Source organism: Ranitomeya imitator, chromosome 2, assembly GCF_032444005.1.
Source record: "Ranitomeya imitator isolate aRanImi1 chromosome 2, aRanImi1.pri, whole genome shotgun sequence".
NCBI classification, from domain to species: Eukaryota; Metazoa; Chordata; class Amphibia; order Anura; family Dendrobatidae; genus Ranitomeya; species Ranitomeya imitator.
In genome coordinates, this window is record NC_091283.1 from 233,317,109 (window position 1) to 233,337,116 (window position 20,008).

General features: G+C 46.3%; 1 protein-coding gene across 2 annotated transcripts in view; it reads left to right on the plus strand.

Annotated features, from left to right (window-relative positions):
• The window catches only part of LOC138662800 (uncharacterized), a 28,890-nt gene extending 15,017 nt beyond the window's left edge, over positions 1-13,873 (plus strand). The window contains exons 2-6 of one of the 2 annotated variants that reach the window (XM_069748754.1): positions 11,655-11,711; positions 11,793-11,875; positions 12,045-12,240; positions 12,389-12,548; positions 13,374-13,873. In XM_069748754.1, the coding sequence (XP_069604855.1) occupies positions 11,873-11,875; positions 12,045-12,240; positions 12,389-12,548; positions 13,374-13,740 (726 nt within the window). In that variant the 5' untranslated portion in view covers positions 11,655-11,711; positions 11,793-11,872 and the 3' untranslated portion in view covers positions 13,741-13,873. Of the gene's footprint in view, positions 1-11,630; positions 11,712-11,792; positions 11,876-12,044; positions 12,241-12,388; positions 12,549-13,373 lie in introns of those variants that run through there. The other variant, XM_069748755.1, reaches the window with a different exon arrangement.
• The last annotated feature ends 6,135 nt before the right edge of the window (positions 13,874-20,008 follow it).

The window sequence follows — 20,008 nt, forward strand, 5'->3', positions numbered from 1 at the left end:
TGGAGCTTTGTCTAGAACCCTTCTTCCCGAAAATGTTCCCCATAACACTGATGAAAGATCTTCCCTACTGTGGCGCATGCTGATCTGGAGCGACGCCTGGTTACTGCACGCTGAGCTGGAGCAGCACTTGATCCGGTCACTGCAAGCTGAGCTGGAGCAGCACTTGCTCCGGTCACTGCAAGCTGAGCTGGAGCAGCACTTGCTTCGGTCACTGCAAGCTGAGCTGGAGCAGCACTTGCTCCGGTCACTGCAAGCTGAGCTGGAGCAGCACTTGCTCGGGTCACTGCAAGCTGAGCTGGAGCAGCACTTGCTTGGGTCACTGCAAGCTGAGCTGGAGCAGCACTTGCTCGGGTCACTGCAAGCTGAGCTGGAGCGACGCCTGGTTACTGCACGCTGAGCTGGAGCAGCACTTGGTCCGGTCACCGCACGCTTCGCTGGAGCAGCACTTGTTCTGGTCACTGCAAGCTGAGGTGGAGCAGCACTTGCTCCGGTCACTGCAAGCTGAGGTGGAGCAGCACTTGCTCTGGTCACCGCGTGCTTAGGCCAGTTTCATGCGTCCTGATATTTCCGGTATCGGTAAACAAGTTACTGGAGATATCCATGTCCGTGTGATACATCTGTGTGGCAACTGTGTGCCGTATCAGGACCACACGGACGGCCGCCGGGAAGCAGCGCTACAGTAAGCGCTGTTCCCCTGCGTGTGGTGCTGAAGCCAGCTGTCATCCGTGTGCCCCTGAATGAAAGAGAAACAGACGTGGGGTCCCCCATATATTTTACAACCAACCTGGCAAAACTCACAGGTGCGGGCTGCTATTCTCAAGCTGGAAAGGGGTCATGGATATTGGCCCCCCAGCCTAAAAAAAAAGCAGCCCGCAGCTTCCCAGAAAAGGCACATCTATTACATGCGCCAGTTCTGGAGCTTTGCCCAATTCTTCCCACTTTCTCTGTAGCGGTGGCAAGTAGGGTAATAAGGGGTTAATATCACCTTCCTATTGTAAGGTGACATTAAGCCGTCTTTGTAATGGAGAGGCGTCAATAAGACACCTACCCATTAGTAATGAGCGACCGTGCTCGCCACTACTCGTTACTTTCCCGAGTATCACTATGCTCTGTGTACTCTGCACATATCCACATCAGTGCAAGGCCTGCAGGCACTGTATGTGAGTATATACAGTACAGCCCAAAAGTTTGGACACACCTTTAAACGGAACCTGTCACCCCCAAAATTGATGATGAGCTAAGCCCACTGGCATCAGGGGCTTATCTACAGCATTCTGTAATGCTGTAGATAAGCACCCTATGTAACCTAAAAGATGAGAAAGAGGTTATATTATACTCACATGGGAGGTCCGATCCGATAGGCGTCGCAGTTCGGGGTCCTCCCATCTTCTTAAGATGGCATCCTCTTCTGGTCTTCAAGCTGCGGCTCCGGCGCAGAGCAAAGTACTGCAGTGCGCAGGTGTCGGGAAAGGTCAGAGAGGCCCTGCGCACTGCAGTACTTTGCTCTGCCTTCAACAGGGCAGACAAAGTACGCCTGAGCCCGAGCAGCAGCGTGAAGACCAAAAGAGGACGTCATCTGATGAAAATAGGAGGCGCCTGACCGGACCACCAATCGGACCGGGGCCACCCCTGGGTGAGTATAAGCTAACCTCTTTTTCTCATCTTTTAGGATACATCGGGGGCTTATCTACATCATTCCAGAATGCTGTAGATAAGCCCCTGATGCTGGTGGGCTTACCTCACCCCCGATTTTGGGGGTGACAGGTTCCCTATAAAGATTTTTCTGTACTAGTGATGGGACTTCGGGGTTTTTTTTTTGGAATCGGCTCTTTCGGCTCGGCTCAGCAAGAAGAGCCGGCTCTTGAATCGGCTCTTCAGTAATCTCACCAAAATAATGACACAAAAGCTTCTAGTTAACAGATTAACATTGTTTATATTATTTTTCATTATAAGAACATCAAACAAATGCAAAAAATGTGCAAAACAGCAGTATAACTTAACAGTGAAACATTTTTAGAAGGTCATTAGGACAAATTGCCATTAAGAAACACTAAGTGCCTCAGTTTGGACGGGCTGATCCGGTTTCTTCTCTCTGTGATTATCTGCCCTGTTTTGGAGAAAATTCTCTCTGAAGAGACTGATGTTGCTAGGTACTAGTTTTTGGTCTAACTGATGCCTGAGGGGTGGCTGTAGACGCTGCAGCAGCAGTACCAGTAGATGATGTACTGGGGGTCACCGTCACATGGTCTGGAGCAGATACCTGCGTGCTATCTTCAATGGGCACTGTAGGGTGTGCAGTTCTGATATGCCTATGAAGGTTTGTGGTAGACCCTGCTCGAAAAGATAGTGTGTGTGCTTACAAAGTCTTCATTGAGCCTTACTGTTTCCAATGTCATCAAAGTGAACCCAAATGCTGCTTCTCTTCTGCCGTTTGTCACTCCTCTTTGATCATGTGTTTTGCACAGTAGTGTTATGATCAGTCACTTTTTACTGATGGAATTTGTCAGAAACCATACACCTTACAACACAAAGCTGTGCACTGCAGAAACTTCAGGATTCTCCATCTGCTTTCACTGTAATATGGCTGGGATTCTTGTAACAGCACATACCTCTGCCTGCCTGTCTCTAACTCTCTCCTCCAGACAGTCAGGTACCATCCGTCACTATAACACACTGAACACAGGGCAGGATGCCAATAAAGATGTAAGAAGACAGTGCATGAGGACAAGTGAAGCTTGAGCTGTGGCTGGCTGCTATGTGGTCACATGTTCTGCCTTCATTTACATCCTGCTTCTGTATTGGCCGGGTGAGTGAGATAACTGTGCGCTGCTGCCGACTCCTCTCCTACAGTACTTTCAGCAGCAGCTTTCCTCTCTCCCCCTCCAGCACACAGTCTCTCCTGGCTCCTCTCCTCCCCCTCCACCACCAGGCTGAGGGAAGGGAGGAGAGCAGAGAGCCACTAGGAGATAACAAGCGGCTCACTGATAGGTGCCAGCTCATATCGTTCACAGTGAAGAGCCGGCTCTTTCATGAACGTCACATCACTATTCTGTACCGTATTTTCATGACTATGAAAATTGTACATTCACACTGAAGGCGCCAAAACTATGAATTAACACATGTGGAATTATATACTTAACAAAAAAGTGTGAAACAACTGAAATTATGTCTTATATTCTAGGTTCTTCAAAGTAGCCACCTTTTGCTTTGATGACTGCTTTGCACACTCTTGGCATTCTCTTGATGAGCTCCAAGAGGTAGTCACCTGGATTGGTTTTCACTTCATAGGTGTGCCCTGTCAGGTTTAATAAGTGGGATTTCTTGCCTTATAAATGGGGTTGGGACCATCAGTTGTGTTGTGCAGAAGTCTGGTGGATACACAGCTGATAGTCCTACTGAATAGACTATTAGAATTTGTATTATGGCAAGAAAAAAGCAGCTAAGAAAAGAAAAACGAGTGGCCAGTCAGTCTGAAAAATTGGGAAAACTTTGAAAGTGTCCTCAAGTGCAGTGGCAAAACCATCAAGCGCTACAATGAAACTGGCTCATATGAGGACCACCCCAGGAAAGGAAGACCAAGAGTCACCTCTGCTTCTGAGGATAAGTTTATCCGAGTCACCAGCCTCAGAAATCGCAGGTTAACAGCAGCTCAGATTAGAGACCAGGTCAATGCCACACAGAGTTCTAGCAGCAGACATCTCTACAACAACTGTTAAGAGGAGACTTTGTGCAGCAGGCCTTCATGGTAAAATAGCTGCTAGGAAACCACTGCTAAGGACAGGCAACAAGCAGAAGAGACTTGTTTGGGCTAAAGAACACAAGGAATGGACATTAGACCAGTGGAAATCTGTGCTTTGGTCTGATGAGTCCAAATTTGAGATCTTTGGTTCCAACCACCGAGTCTTTGTGCGACGCAGAAAAGGTGAACGGATGGACTCTACATGCCTGGTTCCCACCGTGAAGCTTGGAGGAAGAGGTGTGATGGTGTGGGGGGCTTTACTGGTGACACTGTTGGGGATTTATTCAAAATTGAAGGCATACTGAACCAGCATGGCTACCACAGCATCTTGCAGCGGCATGCTATTCTATCCGGTTTGCCTTTAGTTGGATCATCATTTATTTTTCAACAGGACAATGACCCCAAACACACCTCCAGGCTGTGAAAGGGCTATCTGACCAAGAAGGAGAGTGATGGGGGCTACACCAGATGACCTGGCCTCCACAGTCACCAGACCTGAACCCAATCGAGATGGTTTGGGGTGAGCTGGACCGCAGAGTGAAGGCAAAAGGGTCAACAAGTGCTAAGCATCTCTGGGAACTCCTTCAAGATTGTTGGAAGATCACCTCTCGAAGCTTATCAAGAGAATGCCAAGAGTGTGCAAAGCAGTCATCAAAGCAAAAGGTGGCTACTTTGAAGAACCTAGAATCTACTATATAATTGTCTAAGGGTCACTTCCGTCTTTCTGTCCTTCTGTCTGTCCTTCTGTCACGGTTATTAATTCGCTGATTGGTCTCGGCAGCTGCCTGTCATGGCTGCCGCGACCAATCGGCGACGGGCACAGTCCGGAAGAAAATGGCCACTCCTGACTCCCCGCAGTCAGTGCCTGTCGCCCGCATACTCCCCTCCGGTCACCGCTAACAGGGTAATGCCGGCGGTAACAGACCGCGTTATGCCGCAGGTAACGCACTCAGTTACCGCCGCTATTAACCCTGTCTGTCCCCAACTTTTTACTATTGACGCTGCCTATGCGGCATCAATAGTAAAAAATGTAATGTTGAAAATAATTTAAAAAACCTGCTATACTCACCCTCCGTAGCAGCTCGCGCCGGCCACCATCTTCCGTTGCAGGTTCCGGTGGCAGAAGGACCTGCCATGACGTCACGGTCATGTGATCGCGACGTCATCACAGGCCCTGCGCGAGAAAGAACTGCCATGACGTCACGGTCATGTGACCGTGATGTCATCACAGGTCCTGCGCTAAGGCTACGTTCACATTAGCGTCATTCGACGCAGCGTCGTCGACGCACAACGACGCATGCGTCATGCGCCCCTATCTTTATCATTGGGGACGCATGCGTTGCGTTGTCATGCGTTTTTGTGAAAACGCACGACGCATGCGTCGTTTCACCGCACCTGGGTGGCGTCGGAGACGCTACATGTTGCATTTTTGTAGCGTCTATAAAACGCATGCGTCACACTTGCGTCGCTCGTGCGTCGTCATTGCGTTACAATCTCCCATTGAAACCAATTGACAACGCACGTGACGCAAGTGCGTGCGTCGTGCGTGCGTTGTGCGACGCATGCGTCGTTAAATAAAATTACACAAAAAAGTGTCTAGACAGGGAAGACAGTGATAAAAACATCCCCCATATATAAAGAAAATGTTTGGATTGTTTGTCACTTCTGCTGCAGCATCTACAGCCAACACACCAGACCAGACATCTTCTTCTGCTGTCCAGAGATGTAAGTATAGAATGATTCTGTGCATTTTCTACATGTTTTATTTTTAAATTGTTTTTGCAAGTTGTGTATTATATTCTGCACTGTGGTTGTGTAAAGACATTGTTGTATTTTTAGTCTGGTTGTGATGTATGGCGTTGTATAGGATGGCGTTTCATCGTCTCCGGCCTTGATTATTGTTCTTTCCAGGATAGATTTTTCTTTTCCATTTATTGGTTTGGGGGTGTTCTTTGTATTCAGTTGTGATGTATTTTTCTTGCGTTATATGATGGCGTTTAATTGTCTCCGGCCATATTGGTTTGATTGTAAAGTATGGTAGTATAGAATGATTCTGCGCCCTTTTATTAAATGTAATAATTTTTATTGCAAGTTGTGTATTATGTTCTGCACTGTGGTTGTGTAAAGACATTGTTGTATGTTTCTGGTTGTGATGTATGGCGTTGTATGGCCTTTTATTGTCTCCTGCCCTGTCGGTTTTATTGTAAAGTATGGTAGTATAGAATGATTCTGCGCCCTTTTATTAAATGTAATAATTTATATTGCAAGTTGTGTATTATGTTCTGCACTGTGGTTGTTTAAAGACATTGTTGTATGTTTCTGGTTGTGATGTATGGCGTTGTATGGCCTTTTATTGTCTCCGGCCCTGTCGGTTTTATTGTAAAGTATGGTGGTGTATCCAGGATTGCCGTTTCTGTCCTTAATTTTTTGGGGTTGTTAATTTTTTTCTTTCAAAAATCTATTGTGTTTTTTGGGTTGCTCCGTGCATACTGTTGTTCCAAATTTTTGTTTGCTTTTTTAATCAGTTTGGTATTTAACCCCTTCATGACCCAGCCTATTTTGACCTTAAAGACCTTGCCGTTTTTTGCAATTCTGACCAGTGTCCCTTTATGAGGTAATAACTCAGGAACGCTTCAACGGATCCTAGCGGTTCTGAGATTGTTTTTTCGTGACACATTGGGCTTCATGTTAGTGGTAAATTTAGGTCAATAAATTCTGTGTTTATTTGTGATAAAAACGGAAATTTGGCGAAAATTTTGAAAATTTCGCAATTTTCACATTTTGAATTTTTATTCTGTTAAACCAGAGAGATATGTGACACAAAATAGTTAATAAATAACATTTCCCACATGTTTACTTTACATCAGCACAATTTTGGAAACAAAATTTTTTTTTGTTAGGAAGTTATAAGGGTTAAAATTTGACCAGCGATTTGTCATTTTTACAACGAAATTTACAAAACCATTTTTTTTAGGGACCACCTCACATTTGAAGTCAGTTTGAGGGGTCTATATGGCTGAAAATACCCAAAAGTGACACCATTCTAAAAACTGCACCCCTCAAGGTACTCAAAACCACATTCAAGAAGTTTATTAACCCTTCAGGTGCTTCACAGCAGCAGAAGCAACATGGAAAGAAAAAATGAACATTTAACTTTTTAGTCACAAAAATTATCTTTTAGCAACAATTTTTTTATTTTCCCAATGGTAAAAGGAGAAACTGAACCACGAAAGTTGTTGTCCAATTTGTCCTGAGTACGCTGATACCTCATATGTGGGGGTAAACCACTGTTTGGGCGCACGGCAGGGCTTGGAAGGGAAGGAGCGCCATTTGACTTTTTGAATGAAATATTGGCTCCACTCTTTAGCGGACACCATGTCACGTTTGGAGAGCCCCCGTGTGCCTAAAAATTGGAGCTCCCCCACAAGTGACCCCATTTTGGAAACTAGACGCCCCAAGGAACTTATCTAGATGCATAGTGAGCAGTTTGAACCCCCAGGTGCTTCACAAATTGATCCGTAAAAATGAAAAAGTACTTTTTTTTCACAAAAATTCTTTTAGCCTCAATTTTTTCATTTTCACATGGGCAACAGGATAAAATGGATCCTAAAATGTGTTGGGCAATTTCTCCCGAGTACGTCGATACCTCATATGTGGGGGTAAACCACTGTTTGGGCACATGGTAAGGCTCGGAAGGGAAGGAGCGCCATTTGACTTTTTGAATGAAAAATGATTTCCATCGTTAGCGGACACCATGTCGCGTTTGGATAGCTCCTGTGTGCCTAAACATTGGCGCTCCCCCACAAGTGACCCCATTTTGGAAACTAGACCCCCCAAGGAACTTATTTAGATGCCTAGTGAGCACTTTAAACCCTCAGGTGCTTCACAAATTGATCTGTAAAAATGAAAAAGTACTTTTTTTTCACAAAAAAATTATTTTCGCCTCAATTTTTTCATTTTCACATGGGCAGTAGGATAAAATGGATCATAAAATTTGTTGGGCAATTTCTCCCGAGTACGTCGATACCTCATATGTGGGGGTAAACCACTGTTTGGGCACTCGGCAGGGCTTGGAAGGGAAGGCGCGCCATTTGACTTTTTGAATGGAAAATTAGCTCCAATTGTTAGCGGACACCATGTCGCGTTTGGAGAGCCCCTGTGTGCCTAAACATTGGAGCTCCCCCACAAGTGACCCCATTTTGGAAACTAGACCCCCCAAGGAACTTATCTAGATGCATATTGAGCACTTTAAACCCCCAGGTGCTTCACAGAAGTTTATAACGCAGAGCCATGAAAATAAAAAATAATTTTTCTTTCCTCAAAAATGATTTTTTAGCCTGGAATTTCCTATTTTGCCAAGGATAATAGGAGAAATTGGACCCCAAATATTGTTGTCCAGTTTGTCCTGAGTACGCTGATACCCCATATGTGGGGGTAAACCACTGTTTGGGCGCACGGCAGGGCTCGGAAGGGATGGCACGCCATTTGGCTTTTTAAATGGAAAATTAGCTCCAATCATTAGCGGACACCATGTCACGTTTGGAGAGCCCCTGTGTGCCTAAACATTGGAGATCCCCCAGAAATGACACCATTTTGGAAACTAGACCCCCAAAGGAACTAATCTAGATGTGTGGTGAGGACTTTGAACCCCCAAGTGCTTCACAGAAGTTTATAACGCAGAGCCATGAAAATAAAAAACAAAAATTATTTTCTCAAAAATGATCTTTTAGCCTGCAATTTTTTATTTTCCCAAGGGTAACAGGAGAAATTTGACCCCAAAAGTTGTTGTCCAGTTTCTCCTGAGTACGCTGATACCCCATATGTAGGGGTAAATCACTGTTTGGGCACATGCCGGGGCTCGGAAGTGAAGTAGTGACGTTTTGAAATGCAGACTTTGATGGAATGCTCTGTGGGCGTCACGTTGCGTTTGCAGAGCCCCTGATGTGGCTTAACAGTAGAAACCCCCCACAAGTGACCCCATTTTGGAAACTAGACCCCCAAAGGAACTTATCTAGATGTGTGGTGAGCACTTTGAACCCCCAAGTGCTTCATAGAAGTTTATAATGCAGAGCCGTGAAAATAATAAATACGTTTTCTTTCCTCAAAAATAATTATTTAGCCCAGAATTTTTTATTTTCCCAAGGGTTACAGAAGAAATTGGACCCCAAAAGTTGTTGTCCAGTTTCTCCTGAGTACGCTGATACCCCATATGTGGGGGTAAACCACTGTTTGGGCACATGCCGAGGCTCGGAAGTGAAGTAGTGACGTTTTGAAATGCAGACTTTGATGGAATGCTCTGCGGGCGTCACGTTGCGTTTGCAGAACCCCTGATGTGCCTAAACAGTAGAAACCCCCCACAAGTGACCTCATTTTGGAAACTAGACCCCGAAAGGAACTTATCTAGGTATGTGGTGAGCACTTTGAACCCCCAAGTGCTTCACAGACGTTTACAACGCAGAGCCGTGAAAATAAAAAATCATTTTTCTTTCCTCAAAAATTATGTTTTAGCAAGCATTTTTTTAGATTCACAAGGGTAACAGGAGAAATTGGACCCCAGTAATTGTTGCGCAGTTTGTCCTGAGTATGCTGGTACCCCATATGTGGGGGTAAACCACTGTTTGGGCACACGTCAGGGCTCGGAAGTGAGGGAGCACCATTTGACTTTTTGAATACGAGATTGGCTGGAATCAATGGTGGCGCCATGTTGCGTTTGGAGACCCCTGATGTGCCTAAACAGTGGTAACCCATCAATTCTAACTCCAACACTAACCCCCCCACACCCCTAACCCTAATCCCAACTGTAGCCATAACCCTAATCACAACCCTAACCACAACCCTAATTCCAACCCTAACCCTAAGGCTATGTGCCCACGTTGCGGATTCGTGTGAGATATTTCCGCACCATTTTTGAAAAATCCACGGGTAAAAGGCACTGCGTTTTACCTGCGGATTTCCAGTGTTTTTTGTGCGGATTTCACCTGCGGATTCCTATTGAGGAACAGGTGTAAAACGCTGCGGAATCCGCACAAAGAATTGACATGCTGCGGAAAATACAACGCAGCGTTTCCGCGCGGTATTTTCCGCACCATGGGCACAGCGGATTTGGTTTTTCATATGTTTACATGGTACTGTAAACCTGATGGAACACTGCTGCGAATCCGCAGCGGCCAATCCGCAGCCAAATCCGCACAGTGTGCACATAGTCTAATTCTAAAGGTATGTGCACACGCTGCGGATCCGCAGCAGTTTCCCATGAGTTTACAGTTCAATGTAAACCTACGGGAAACAAAAATCGCTGTACACATGCTGCGGAAAAACTGCACGGAAACGCAGCGGTTTACATTCCGCAGCATGTCACTTCTTTGTGCGGATTCCGCAGCGGTTTTACAACTGCTCCAATAGAAAATCGCCATTGTAAAACCGCAGTGAAATGCGCAGAAAAAAACCCGGTAAATCCGCCATAAATCCGCAGCGGTTTAGCACTGCGGATTTATCAAATCCGCAGCGGAAAAATCCGCAGAGGACCAGAATACGTGTGCACATACCGAAACCCTACCCCTAACCCTACCCCTAGCCCTACCCCTAGCCCTAGCCCTACCCCTAGCCCTACCCTTAACCCTACCCCTAACCCTACCCCTAACCCTATTCTAACATTAGTGGAAAAAAAAAATTTCTTTATTTTTTTATTGTCCCTACCTATGGGGGTGACAAAGGGGGGGGGTCATTTATTATTTTTTTTATTTTGATCACTGAGATATAATCTATCTCAATGATCAAAAAGCACTTTGGAACGAATCTGCCGGCTGGTAGATTCGGCGGGCGCACTGCGCATGCGCCCGCCATTTTGGAAGATGGCGGCGCCCAGGGAGAAGACGGACGGGACCCCGGCTGGATCGGTAAGTATGATGGGTTGGGGGGGGGACCACGGGGGGGGGGGGGGATCGGAGAGCGGGAGGGGTGGAACGGAGCACAGGGGCATGGAACGGAGCACGGGGGGCTGGAATGGAGCACGGTGGGGTGGAACGGAGCACCGGGGGGTGTGGATCGGAGTGCAGGGGGGGTGATTGGAGCACGGGGGGAGCGGACAAGAGCACGGGGGGGAGCGGAGCACTGGACGGAGGGGAGCCGGAGCAGTGTACCGGCCAGATCGGGGGGCTGGGGGGGCGATCGGTGGGGTGGGGTGGGGGCACACTAGTATTTCCAGCCATGGCCGATGATATTGCAGCATCGGCCATGGCTGGATTGTAATATTTCACCAGTTATAATAGGTGAAATATTACAAATCGCTCTGATTGGCAGTTTCACTTTCAACAGCCAATCAGAGCGATCGTAGCCACGAGGGGGTGAAGCCACCCCCCCTGGGCTAAACTACCACTCCCCCTGTCCCTGCAGATCGTGTGAAATGGGAGTTAACCCTTTCACCCGATCTGCAGGGACGCGATCTTTCCATGACGCCACATAGGCGTCATGGGTCGGATTGGCACCGACTTTCATGACGCCTACGTGGCGTCATGGGTCGGGAAGGGGTTAAGGTCTTTATATTTAGCGTTTTTTTTTTTTGTTTGTTTGTTTTTTTTAAATTGTCACGTATGGCGGTATGGTTTTGCTTTTCTTTTGACTTTTTGCAATCAATGTAGTAAACCTTTTTTTAAACAAAACTGTCTTTTTGGATTACGACATAGGGTCTGTTGTGTATTTGTTTTGTTATCTTTAGGCTTTTGTTTGCTCTGGCATTGTGTTGTCTCTGCCATTGTTTTTTGTTTCAATGTGGCAGTGTTATTTGCTCAGAGTTAGTTCAGTTGGCATTAGTGCAATGTTCTTTGTGGTTGAAATGTAAATGTATATTTTTTTTTATATTTTACTATGTTCCGCTGTATTGTGCATAGGATAAATTTTATTTTGTTTTTTATTTCAGAATTGCATCTTAGTAATGGCCAGCGAGTCAAGCCCCACCCCACCGCTGAGGAGTCCGGTGAGTACATGATCTACTGTTACTTACTATTCGGTGTCATTTGTAGATGGGTCACTCAACTTTTTTTAAACTATTTTACAGGCTTCTTCAAGTGAGGAGGAGAGCCAGGAGGAACATAGCCCTCAGGAGCAGAGACCACGGGAACAAGCTGTGGTGGCAGGATGGCGAGTAACTTTTTATGTCAAACCTATTCCTTTTTTTTCTTTAACTTTTTTTTTTTTGGGGGGGTATGGGGGGTGGTTGGGGGGGGGGGTGGATGTGGTAAGTGGTGGTGGAGGAGGTAGGGAGAACAATTTTTATCTTGCAAACATTAATATTTTCCAATTATTCTAGGTTTCACAACGGGCCCATGATGACCCACTGGACATAGACCTCATGGTTGCATCCATTCAGGAGCGAGGCCCGTTGTGGGACAGCCGTGACCCCCGGCACGCGGACCAGGGTGTGTTGCGCCGTTTGTGGATTGAGGTGGCAAAATCGCTGTGGGATGGCTTCGACAGCGCTTCCCCCGTGGGCAAAGATAAATTTCGTAAGTATTTCCGTAATGCTGCTCTGACCCATCATGCCAGGATACACAACCGTCTGTGATGTCTTCTATTGGGATTGCACACGGTTGCGTTATCAATTTCAATATTTTCTCTCAAACCAATTTTTTTTTTTTTTAACTTTATACACAGTTAAGCAATTGAAGACCAGATGGCGCTCCATGAAGGACCGTTTCAAGAGGGGCCTGAAAAAGGAGGGACAGACTCGTAGTGGTGCTGCAGCTTCAAGGACCTCAATCTACAAATACAATCGTATTTTGCAATTCCTGCGACCGGTCCTTGAAAGCCGAGAGTAAGTATAGTACCTATTCACACACCTAGTTTAGAAAACATGCATATTCACGTACTATATTACAGCCACGTAGTTTATTGCCCAGCCATTTATTTTGGCAAGTACGAAGTATACAGAACACAGAAATATAGTAGATTGGCCATGCCCGGGCAATATTTCATAGTGGAGTAGTATATTGCCCATCCAGGTGTATCCCAGATTTTTTTTAAAAAAGGAAAAATATAGTAGATACGGCATACCTTCTACTCCAAGGCAGGTTATGTTCCCATGGTTGCTCAGCTCGCAGGACCTGTGATGACGTCTCGGTCACATGACCGTGACGTCATGGCAGTTCCGATGATAAGCGTAATTGTCGGGCGTTACAAACGGCAAACATGGGTGACTATTTTGGAATAAATAAATGTATTCTATTTTTAATATTGATGCGGCATATGCAGTGTCAATATTAAAAATTGGTTAACATTAACGGCGGCAATGGATACCGCCGGTAAAGTTAATTAATGACAGGGGAGTATGCGGGCGACGGGCCTACACTGCGGGGAGTAAGGAGCGGGCATTTTAATCAGGCCTGTAACCCGTGCTGATTGGTCGCATCAGCCATGTCAGGCAGCTGGCCGGTTCAATCAGCAAACCGTTACGACTGACTGAACTAACCCTTAACAGTACTGTTAAGGGTTAGTTCAGTCAGTCGTAACGGTTTGCTGTGTGCCCTGCCCTCATATGTATATATTAATAGTGTGTGATGCAATGTTTACTTTTACACAGGTGGTGACGAATGTGAAATGTTATATTTTGTATACTAATGGTTTCCTTATGTTTTCACAGAACACACAGCAGCACCCGCGAGCCTGTCCGACCCTCTGGAGCGGTCCTTCGTGAATCGCCATCTGACCCCTCACAGCCATCCCACAGCGAGAGCAGGTCTGCACCACCACAATCTGGCGAACCGGCAGCCGGTCCATCAGATGTTCCCCTGGCCGAGGCCTCTGTCGCTCCTTCCTTCGGGTCTTCCCGACAGCGTCAGCGGGCCTCGGACAGGGCGGTCCTGCCCGAATTTTTACATTTGAGCACGGTCTTCCAGAATTGTTTCAAGGCGCTGGGCGATAGAATGGACACAGCTCTGTCCAATATCGACCGGCGTCTTGAAACAATGGAATCGGAGCTCTCGAGGCCGGCCAAACATTTTTTTTAGTGCCATTGAGAAGGGCATGGTGGAACATCTTACGCCGGAACTCCAGATTTCGGTGATGCAGACCTGCAACAATGCATATGTCACTGCTCTGCAGCAGGCTCGGGTCATGCAGTCAGCGACTACAATGCCCGCAGTACCATCGCTGGCTACCATGGCTCTGACTCCTGCTGCACAGCACCAACACAGAGCTCCGCGTGCCGAGGGCCACCGCCACCACAGAACAGAGCCCCAAACTTCTGCTCCTGCCAGGCCTTCAAGGGCACAAAGACGGGAAGCCGACCCACACCCAGAGGGAGAGAGGAGGAAAAAAAAGAAGAAGACCAGCACTACAACGTCGGCTATGGCTGCTCCAAAAACCAGCACACAAAGTACCCAGCCTGGGTCTACCCGGAGCACACCCAGTACCCAGCCTGGGTCTACCCGGAGCACACCCAGTACTCAGCCTGGGTCTACCCGGAGCAGGAGTAGCCAGCCTAGGACACTGGTCGTCCCTCCTCCCTCACCTCCTGCGTTGGCAGTATCGCCACCGTCTACTGGCTGGATTGACGTTGGCATCCCGTCTAGTGTATTAGAGTATGCTGGTTCCTCCCCCTCATCCTCCTCCTCGTTCTCCTCAACACACACACAAAGTGGAGGATATCAATCCCCCTTAATCGCTGACATTAATACCCCATAACATTTACCCATTTTTTATTTTTGTGTCCCAAATAAATTTGTTAATTTGTTCAAAAATACTGAGTTTTTCTTTGTCTAAAATAAAGTTTGCACCAAATCACACCGTGCGCCGTATAAACAAATCTTGTGTTTGTAACACCTGATGTGCAATGTCTGACACTATTTTATCAATATTTTTTAACATTTTTTTAGGGCTGTTGCTCATTGTACTATGAGATGTTACAAACACAAAGAGCATTGCACAATATATCAATTTTAAAAGGTACCATCACACAACGATTTCATTAACGATATAGTTGTTTTTTGTCACTTAGCAACGTTATCTTTTCTGAAATCGTCCAACGATCAGGCCCCTGCTGGGAGATTGTAGGTCTCAGCGAATGATCAGGAACTTTTTTGGATAACTGATCACACGCTGTCATTGTTGGATCGGCGTGTTTGACACCGATCCAGCGATGTCTTTGCTGTAAACAAGGGAATATTGGGTTACTAGCGCAGTGTTTTAAACAATCAAAAAAGTGAAAAATACCAAAAAAAACGACATACTTATTACGGTGTCAACCACGTCCCTCGCCGTCATCTTCCCGCAGTGACTGACACTGTCATTCCCGGCCGTAAAGTAAAGCAGAGCACACCGTTGACTTAATAATAAACGCTGTGCTGTGCTTTAGGGCTGGCACAGTACGGAAAGCTGACGGCGATGGACGTGTCACACACCGGAATGTAAGGGTATTTTTTTTTTTTTTTTTTACATTTAGTATGGTAAACAGGGAAAACATCGTGAGTGCGGCCATGCGCTTCATAACACAATGTTTACCCAGATTACACGGGGACTTGCTATTTTTTGGTTGCTGGAGAGCTGTCTGTGTGACAGCTCTCCAGCAACCACACGACGACTAACAACGATCACGGTCAGGTCGTATCACTGGTCGGGATCGTTGGCTAATCGTTTTATTACGGTACCTTAAGAATATTGGTCAGGTGAGGTGGTAGCAATGTTCACAGTGTCGCCACTATTTGACTCTGGACGTATTCTAGCATCCTGAGTCCAATAGTGTTAACTCAGTAGAGTTTTGCAAACATGATCGTCTCCCTCCTTGTCAAGCCAGGTTCCATATGCAAATAGTCTGCAAGATTAAAAATGGTTGACAAGGTGGGAGCCGATCATGTTATATTTCAAAACTATGGAATACACGGCTGAACAGTTTGTTTGTTTTGTCACAGTCAATTTGGGTACTGGTGCTCACATTACTAAATTTTGTGGGACACACATTAGTTTCTAGAACATTGGATTTTAAATTTTGTTTACTTTGGAAAAACATATGGGAGATTTGTTTTGTTAAAACGGAAAGGCACAAGAACTTTATTTCAAAACACAACGCAGTAGAAATTCAGGGGACATTAACAACATTTAAATAACATTACATAGGCTGGTAAAATGTCATGGACTCAACAGTGTTTACATGACAGTGTTTTTATTGTATCATAATACCAAGATGAATTAAACCATTTGATCTTGCCATGAAACACGCCCAACATCTGAAACAAAGTATACAGCAAATCGGTCCCTCATATGAGCAATGTCCAAAGTTGTCCTCAGAGGATGATCTTGATAATCGGGCAATGGATTTGGTATGGGTTCATCGAGTTCCACGTTGACTCTCTCTTTATCAATAATATAATTGTGGAGAACCACACAAGCCTTCACCACCTCATCCACTGTCTCAATTTTCAAATTTATTGCGGATCCTAAGATACGCCATTTGGAGACAAGGATTCCAAAGGCGCACTCCACAGTTCTTCTGGCCCTGTACAGTCTATAATTAAAAATACTTTTTGTGCGGTCCAACCCCCGACTGGAGTACGGTTTCAGTAGGTTGCCACTCATTTGAAACGCCTCATCCCCAACCACAACAAATGGCATGGCCGGGCCTTCGGTGTTGGGAAGAGGTCGTGGCTGGGGGAAATTAAAATTGTTCTCGTATAATCTTTGGCCCATGTCAGACTCCTTAAATGTCCGTGAATCATTTGCACGGCCAAACGCTCCAATGTCCACGGCGAGAAACCTGCAGTCCGCACCTGCAATTGCCATGAGCACGGTGGAAAAGTATTTTTTATAATTCAAAAACAGAGATCCACTTCTTGCAGGCTTTGTAATCCTAATGTGCTTCCCATCCACTGCTCCAATACAGTTAGGGAAAGAACACAGTTGTTCAAATTTTTGGGCGTTTGCCTGCCATAATTCAGTTGTAGGGATGGGTAAAAATTCCTCCCGGAGGTTGTCCCACAATGTGCGGCATGTGTCGGCAATAATACCAGAAAGTGTGGAGACTCCAATCCGAAACTGGAAATGCAGTTATCTCAAGGTCTCTCTGGTAGCCAGGAAACTGACAAGAAGAAAAATAAATAAATTTAATTAATTACATTGTTATAAAATAAATTTTCATTTTTAATTCCAATCCCCCACCCCACAAAACCAAAACACGTTACTTTAAAAAATGGCAAGAACATATAAATCCTTCACATTGCATTACGTACCGTAGAGTCACCAGCAGACGTTCCTCAGGGGAAATTGATTTACGGAGCTGCGTGTCCTGCCTGGAAATGGCTCCTTCCACCAGACGCAGCAGATATCGGAAGCTGTTTTGAGACATCCTGGTGTACTCAAAGTATTTCTCCTGGTTGTCATTTAACTCGCCAAACAAACAATGGTAGGCTCCACGACTCTCTCGGACTTCCACGATAGGGTGTAGCCAAAAACGCCGACGACTCCTTCTCCGTAGTTTTTCTCTTTTCCTCTGTTCATGACAGGCAATAGCGTAAGCAATAGCAATGGCAAAATCCAGCTCCATATTGAGGTAGATACTCTCCATGGGACGCTCCATCTTGATGCTGTATGGTAGGAATTTATCTATGCCGGGGTATATATACCACAATTCCATTATACCCACCCTCATCTATCCATTGGTGGCATTATCTAGTGTCTAGACACTAGACCCACCCTCTTCTATTCATTGGTGGTATTATCTAGTGTCTAGACACTAAATTGTGTTGAAAAATTGACAACACATGCGTTGGAAAACGCTGCGTTTTTCGGAAAACGCAACAAAAATGCACAAACGCTGCGTTTTACGACACATCCGTTCGACGCATGCGTCAAAAATGGTGCGTTTTTGCGTGCGTTTCCGATGCGTCGTGCGTTGCGTCGGCGACGCTGCGTCGCATGACGCTAATGTGAACGTAGCCTAATACCAACCCTGGGACCAGAAGCTGCCGTGGACTACAAGGGGCTCTCGGAAAGGTGAGTATATATTTTTTTGTTTTTTTTTAACCTGTGACAAACCTGACTGGCCAATATACTACGTGCCTCTATGCTGTATACTACTTCGCTGGGAAATATACTACGTGACTGGAAAATATACTACAATGGCACAGATGATTGGCCTCGGGGAGACAAAAACATCCAACACTGCGGAGACACCATCACGTGTTTCTCAACGCAGTGATTCCAGAACACTGCCCCATCCCTTATGGGAAATATGCAGATGCATGTAAAGAAGCTGCGGAGACACCATCACGTGTTTCTCGACGCAAGCAGTGAATAGCCAGGCCTTTCCCCGGGAAGGAACAACCACGGGAAGGGCAGCATCCTATGAAGGAAAGCCACCTATGCCAAGCATGGTATCCATCCACAGACAGCTGTTTCGGGGTTTTTTGCCCCTCAGCAGTGTGGAGTAGGAATCTGGCTATTAGGAGCAGTGCCTAGTAAAAAGGCTATAAAGGCACAGATGATTGGCCTCGGGGAGACCAAAACATCCAACACTGCGGAGACACCATCACGTGTTTCTCAATGCAGTGATTCCAGAACACTGCCCCCATCCCTTATGGGAAATATGCAGATGCATGTAAAGAAGCTGCGGAGACACCATCACGTGTTTCTCGACGCAAGCAGTGAATAGCCAGGCCTTTCCCCGGGAAGGAACAACCACGGGAAGGGCAGCATCCTATGAAGGAAAGCCACCTATGCCAAGCATGGTATCCATCCACAGACAGCTGTTTCGGGGTTTTTTGCCCCTCAGCAGTGTGGAGTAGTAATCTGGCTATTAGGAGCAGTGCCTAGTAAAAAGGCTATAAAGGCACAGATGATTGGCCTCGGGGAGACCAAAACATCCAACACTGCGGAGACACCATCACGTGTTTCTCAATGCAGTGATTCCAGAACACTGCCCCCATCCCTTATGGGAAATATGCAGATGCATGTAAAGAAGCTGCGGAGACACCATCACGTGTTTCTCGACGCAAGCAGTGAATAGCCAGGCCTTTCCCCGGGAAGGAACAACCACGGGAAGGGCAGCATCCTATGAAGGAAAGCCACCTATGCCAAGCATGGTATCCATCCACAGACAGCTGTTTCGGGGTTTTTTGCCCCTCAACAGTGTGGAGTAGGAATCTGGCTATTAGGAGCAGTGCCTAGTAAAAAGGCTATAAAGGCACAGATGATTGGCCACACTGATGAGGGGGAAAAACCCCGAAACAGCTGTCTGTGGATGGATACCATGCTTGGCATAGGTGGCTTTCCTTCATAGGATGCTGCCCTTCCCGTGGTTGTTCCTTCCCGGGGAAAGGCCTGGCTATTCACTGCTTGCGTCGAGAAACACGTGATGGTGTCTCCGCAGCTTCTTTACATGCATCTGCATATTTCCCATAAGGGATGGGGGCAGTGTTCTGGAATCACTGCGTTGAGAAACACGTGATGGTGTCTCCGCAGTGTTGGATGTTTTGGTCTCCCCGAGGCCAATCATCTGTGCCTTTATAGCCTTTTTACTAGGCACTGCTCCTAGTAGCCAGATTCCTACTCCACACTGATGAGGGGCAAAAAACCCTGAAACAGCTGTCTGTGGATGGATACCATGCTTAGCATAGGTGGCTTTCCTTCATAGGATGCTGCCCTTACCGTGGTTGTTCCTTCCCGGGGAAAGGCCTGGCTATTCACTGCTTGCGTCGAGAAACACGTGATGGTGTCTCCGCAGCTTCTTTACATGCATCTGGAAAATATACTACGTCACTGGGCAATATACTACGTGGCTGGGCAATATACTACGTGGGCTGTGCAATATAGTACGTGGCTGGGCAATATACTACGTCACTGGGCAATATACTACGTCACTGGGCAATATACTACGTGGATGGACAATATACTACGTGGCTCTGCTATATACTACGTGGCTGGGCAATATACTACGTGACGGGAATATACTACGTCGCTGGGCAATATACTACGTCACTGGGCAATATACTACGTCACTGGGCAATATACTACGTGACTGGGCAATATACTACGTCGCTGGGCAATATACTACGTCACTGGGCAATATACTACGTGACTGGGCAATATAGTACGTGACTGGGCAATAAACTACGTGACTGGGCAATATACTACGTGACTGGGCAATATACTACGTCGCTGGGCAATATACTACGTCACTGGGCAATATACTACGTGGGCTGTGCAATATACTACGTGACTGGGCAATATACTACGTGACTGGGCAATATACTACGTGGGCTGTGCAATATAGTACGTGGGCTGTGC